Below are 5,000 nucleotides of genomic sequence, written 5' to 3' on the forward strand. Positions count from 1 at the left end.
ACTACACTGAAATACTGCATATTATATGAATCGGTAAAGTTGAAGGACCGTTAGAATACGGTGCAGTTGGAATATAAAAGCAGTTCAATGGCTCCATGGCAATTTGACGTTGGTAATAACATTGAAACTCACCTATCATTGTCCATAATAGTATTCAAACGATGAGCTATAGTCAGGATTGTACAATTAGCAAACTGCGACCTGATAGTTTTTTGTATGAGGTCATCAGTTTCTACGTCGACGGCTGCCGTGGCTTCGTCCAACACCAAGATGCGAGACTGTCTCAACAATGCTCGTGCAAGGCTAACGAGCTGCCTTTGGCCAACGCTGCAGAGGAAGAATTGTTAGAAAAGTTAGGACTTCCAGTTGCATGCGATGTCTCACACATTCTCTCCTGATGCAGTGCCCAGAATGTGTTATATAAGCGTATATAACGAGTAGTCGCCCCGTTTTGTATTAGATATCAAACTGTATTTTGGGAATTTGTAGCGAATATAGCTTTAAATCAGCCGTAAGTGAATGGCAAACGATGGTGACTGCGTTATACGAATACACTCAATTACACGTCAATTCAACCATTACTATTCCTCTACTCAAACCAGAATCATCCCTGTGGCAAGTTTTCCTGCAAAGCCTTACCTGAGATTGGAGCCCCCTTCATCTATGGCATACTGGAGAGTCTCCGTCTGCGCCTTGACGAAAGCCCCGAGGTGGGCCATTTCCACGGCTCTCCAGACCTCCTCTTCGGAGTGCTCGTTGAAGGGATCCAGGTTAAGACGCAGCGTCCCGCTAAACAACACTGGATCCTGCAGAGAGATAATCAATATTTAGTTCTTGCTATTCCAAATAATGTGTAGCATCATAAATTGTGCAAATTATGGTGCAGTGATGCTTTCTTTTTACAAACCTGAGGTATGATGCTGAGGCGGTTGCGGAGGTCATGTAGGCCTATGTTGGAGATGTCTACGCCGTCTATGACAATGTCTCCTCCAGCTGCCTCGATAATCCTGAAGAGCCCGAGCGTGAGGGATGACTTTCCTGCTCCAGTTCTCCCGACAATGCCAACCTTAGAAATAATTGGTAAATGTCTGTCCTGTCGTGTTTTTCATGTTTTACATTGAAAACAAATGTCTGAATGTGTTTATAAATAAGCAGACACTGTTTAAATAATACAGAGAATGATAGGTTCCTTTCACATGAATTTAATTTAATTTAATGTAAATATTTCCAGTAAGGAACCTATTCTCAAGGAAAACTAGCGACTCACACAAAAAAAACAGATGACCCGTAATGGAGAAACAAGAAATTTACATACCGTGGCATTCTTTATAAAAGCTAAACCTTACAAGTCTGATATTCCTACAATTCTTTATCACAATCTTTCGCCCTAGTAAAAAACAAAATGGCCCTCACCTTCTCCCCGGCATGGATGGTACAGGAGACATCTTTGAGCACCAGGTCGAGTCCTGGCCGGTAGCGTGTCTGGTACCTGTTGAAGGACACCACACCGTGCTCGGGCCAGGCTTGCGGAGGAGCGGTTTTCTGGATCGTCCACTCGGCCTCTCTCACTTCCTGCAATATACCAAGCAACAGTGCGATTACATTATTTCTGTTTATGTAGGAAATATCATAGCTCGCTTTATATACTACTAGTAGTTCGCATAAGTATGACAGCATCCCAGTTCACAAACCTGGATGTACTCCATGATCCTTTCCACAGATACGATGTTGGCTTCGATGTCAGAGCTCACACGCACAAGCCAGTTGAGAGTGACCGTCACCTGCGGCCGTAGAGAAAGTACACTTAATGACATCGTGTAACCAGCAAAAATATTATAATTAATGGCCTTGATTAGATTTGGATGATCAAAAGTCAAATATATAATCAAAAGTATATATTTTCCAAATAAAGCTGAGTAAAAAACGACTGTATATTCTCACTCTTCTGTCTGTATGTCTGTATGTCTGCCTGTCTGTCTGGCTGAGTCTGTGTGTGTGTGTGTGTGTGTGTGTGTGTGTGTGTGTGTGTGTGTGTGAATCTCTATATTTACACCCTGCAGTATCACCGAACGCAATTCAATCAAACATTCAATCATATTGCAGTGACAAGAAACATACACCAGAAAGGAAGAAACATCAAAGCTGGACTCACATTGAGAGCGTAAGTGATGGTGAGGCCGACCATACCAGCGCTGACGTCACCCCGACCCATGATAGAGAAGATGGCCGCCACGAAAGTTATTAAATTTCCTATGAACTCAAGTCTCACACCCAGCCATCTGGAATAAGTTCATGGCACTCGAAAATAATTTTTATATGTGATACGAATGTTTTCATTTTTTGCGAAATCATCAAACTAGGGTACAAACTTCAATAATAACTAACTAACCTGTTGCAAGCCAAGTTCGAAATATTGGCCTTCGTGGTGAGATCAACTCGCCTCTGAGATTCCGCCATAAAAGCATCCTCCATTTTAAAAGCACGGAGGGTCGCCACGCCTGAAATACACAACAATATTAAAGAGAATCCTGTAAAAAAAAAAAGATATTTCCACCGTCTCTTTGGACGTCATCGTCACCACTATCCCCGGCATCCTCGTCACCTCCATTTGCAATATCTTCACTACCAACATCCTCGTCACCACCACCATAATTGGGCTTCATACCTTGCACGCTCTCCCCGAAATGGGAGAAAATCGGAGACTTCGACACCGACTCGATCCTCCTGAGCTGCCGTGCGGATGAGATGTAGACGACCTGGATGAAGTAGTAGAAAACCATGATGGGCACGATCACCAGCCCCGCGAGAGGCGTTGACCCCACCAGCACGATCAGGGTCGTCGCAACCTGGAATGCGATTCGGGATGTGATAAGATAAATGTGGAATGTCGAGAGAAAAAACGCGAGAGAAAAGTATACTGTGATTGCTCTATTTTTTTACTCCTTCCCTCCCTCCCTCACCTCGGCAAAGCAGGAGAGTCCAGCACCCATAAGCATCGGCAGGAGACTATCCAGCACGTCAACGTCTTTGCTGAAGCGGTTCATGATCCTGCCGCTCGGGTTGGTGTCGAAGAAGCTCATGGGCAGTCGGAGCACGTTGTCAAGAACGCGGTGGTGAATCCGGATTCCCGCCCGCATGCATCCGGTCCAGATCAAGAACGATCCCATGTAGTAGAAAAGAGCTGCGGGATATCAGATTAAGCTATAGATGACCGGAATTTCGACGATAATGCAATAATACGATGCCTAATGAAAAGTACATAACCAAAGGCATTTCGAATCTTGAAGCGAATGAATATAGAGCACACGAAAATATTAGATACAGATATATGATACAGATGTCGTATATTTGAAATACGATATTCTCGCTGATGCTAAACGATGGTTCTTTAAGCAAATCTGTACTCACACTGTCCTAAGCCGAAACCTCCGTAGCCAGCCAGAAACTGAGTTTTGTCGAATGCATCCTCGGTGATATTGCTGGTGACGTTGCCCATGGTGTCGGTTACGTTATCAGTAATTTCCTCGTCTCCCACTGTTTTGGTGGACCACTGAGAGAGCCAGATGTTACCTCCGGCCTGACAACCCTAAGAACGGCACGGTTGGAACGTTAGTACATATGATTACGTTCCAAGTCTAATTAAAATGGTAATCTGTAATTGTGAATATCACTCGCCTCAGTGGCATAAAAAGAATGAATATAAATATGATTTTTCACTTATTTTTAAAAGGGATTTCTTTTCTTACTTGGGCAACAGCGAAGAAAATGCACGGAAGGATGGCAGGCAAGAGACCCATGGTTGCAGCGTAGAACTGGTACACCTTCCACTTCACCTGCGAAGGAAAACTTGCGGTGAGCATTATATATGGCGATAAGTTTCCCTCTCCCTCCCTTCCACTCTCTCTCTCTCTCTCTCTCTCTCTCTCTCTCTCTCTCTCTCTCTCTCTCTCTCTCTCTCTCTCTCTCTCTCTCTCTCTCTCTCTCTCTCTTTCTTCCTTTTATTTCCCCCTCTACGTCCGTCATCCTACCTTCCCAGTTTCGGACGTCTCCTCCTGCACGAGCGTTTTCCCGGCAGGTTCCTTCATATCACTCATGGGGATCTTCTCGTGGTCGACGCTGGGTCTCCCTCCAGCTCCTCCTCGGCTCAGTTTGGAGTCCTGTCTTAGGATCCTGGAGACGCCCCTTCCTTCGGTGTCGCTCTCGCTCAAGCGGGTCCCGCTCCCACAGCTGCTGCCTCTTCTTCTGCGTCGGATACTGCCAATCCTTCCGTGAGCACTGGGAATTTGCGCAAATGAAAATCAACACAAAAGATGAAGTTGGCAGGTAGGAAGTGCTGATCATTTGAAGTAGAGTGATGTTAACTAATATGTACGTAACCAGTCATCACCAACTTATCTCAGCCTCGAAAAAATAATCAAGTGGTTTACTTTGTCATTACGTATAAGATCTTTTACTGGACTTTACAGGAATCCGATAAACAATAAAATAAAATAAAAAAAACTGAATGGTGATTGGAGAAACTCGGCTATAGCTTGAGTTCTTTGCTATTGGAAGGTCTATCGGCAACGGAACCGATGGCGTCCTTGGGAAGCAGAGGAGTGGGAAATGTCATGCAGTCATGTCAAAGGGAATGGAAGCTTCGAGGCCGGCCCAATTCGGCTTGGGTCAAGGCCGAGAGCCCCACTGTACGCGTGGCGAGGTCTGCCACGTGGGGACCACGTTGCAACAGATTTAAGAACATAGAAGACGGATAGAATGTACAGGAAGTCATTTCTGTACAGTGACATGATCCTACCCACGCGGTCGCTATGGACATCCACGTCGCTACATAAAGCACGTTTCTACCATGCCCACGATTTGAGCTTTCCCAGGATCAAGGGAGATCTATTTGGAACCCTTCGCTCTCGTCGAGGCCCCTTGACCTTAACCCAAACCAGGCTAGAGTCGGCCTAAGATCTTGCCCGTCCTTCGTCGCGACCACGCGCTAGGTCCCGTTCTTT

The 5,000-nt window shown here is 45.3% G+C and overlaps 1 protein-coding gene across 1 annotated transcript in view; it reads right to left on the reverse strand.

Annotated features, from left to right (window-relative positions):
- LOC125043120 (ATP-binding cassette sub-family C member 3-like) overlaps positions 1–5,000 on the reverse strand; it is a 21,176-nt gene that overhangs the window by 1,482 nt on the left and 14,694 nt on the right. Inside the window, exons 15-26 of the mRNA XM_047639072.1 lie at positions 4,029–4,275; positions 3,747–3,833; positions 3,409–3,586; positions 2,961–3,181; positions 2,666–2,846; positions 2,390–2,498; positions 2,153–2,279; positions 1,692–1,781; positions 1,414–1,572; positions 908–1,066; positions 640–806; positions 133–327 (exon numbers count right to left, since the gene is read on the reverse strand). Coding sequence (XP_047495028.1) covers positions 133–327; positions 640–806; positions 908–1,066; positions 1,414–1,572; positions 1,692–1,781; positions 2,153–2,279; positions 2,390–2,498; positions 2,666–2,846; positions 2,961–3,181; positions 3,409–3,586; positions 3,747–3,833; positions 4,029–4,275 — 1,920 coding nt within the window. The remainder of the gene's footprint in view (positions 1–132; positions 328–639; positions 807–907; positions 1,067–1,413; positions 1,573–1,691; positions 1,782–2,152; positions 2,280–2,389; positions 2,499–2,665; positions 2,847–2,960; positions 3,182–3,408; positions 3,587–3,746; positions 3,834–4,028; positions 4,276–5,000) is intronic.

Source organism: Penaeus chinensis, chromosome 33 (genome assembly GCF_019202785.1).
Source record: "Penaeus chinensis breed Huanghai No. 1 chromosome 33, ASM1920278v2, whole genome shotgun sequence".
In the NCBI taxonomy this organism is placed as follows: domain Eukaryota; kingdom Metazoa; phylum Arthropoda; class Malacostraca; order Decapoda; family Penaeidae; genus Penaeus; species Penaeus chinensis.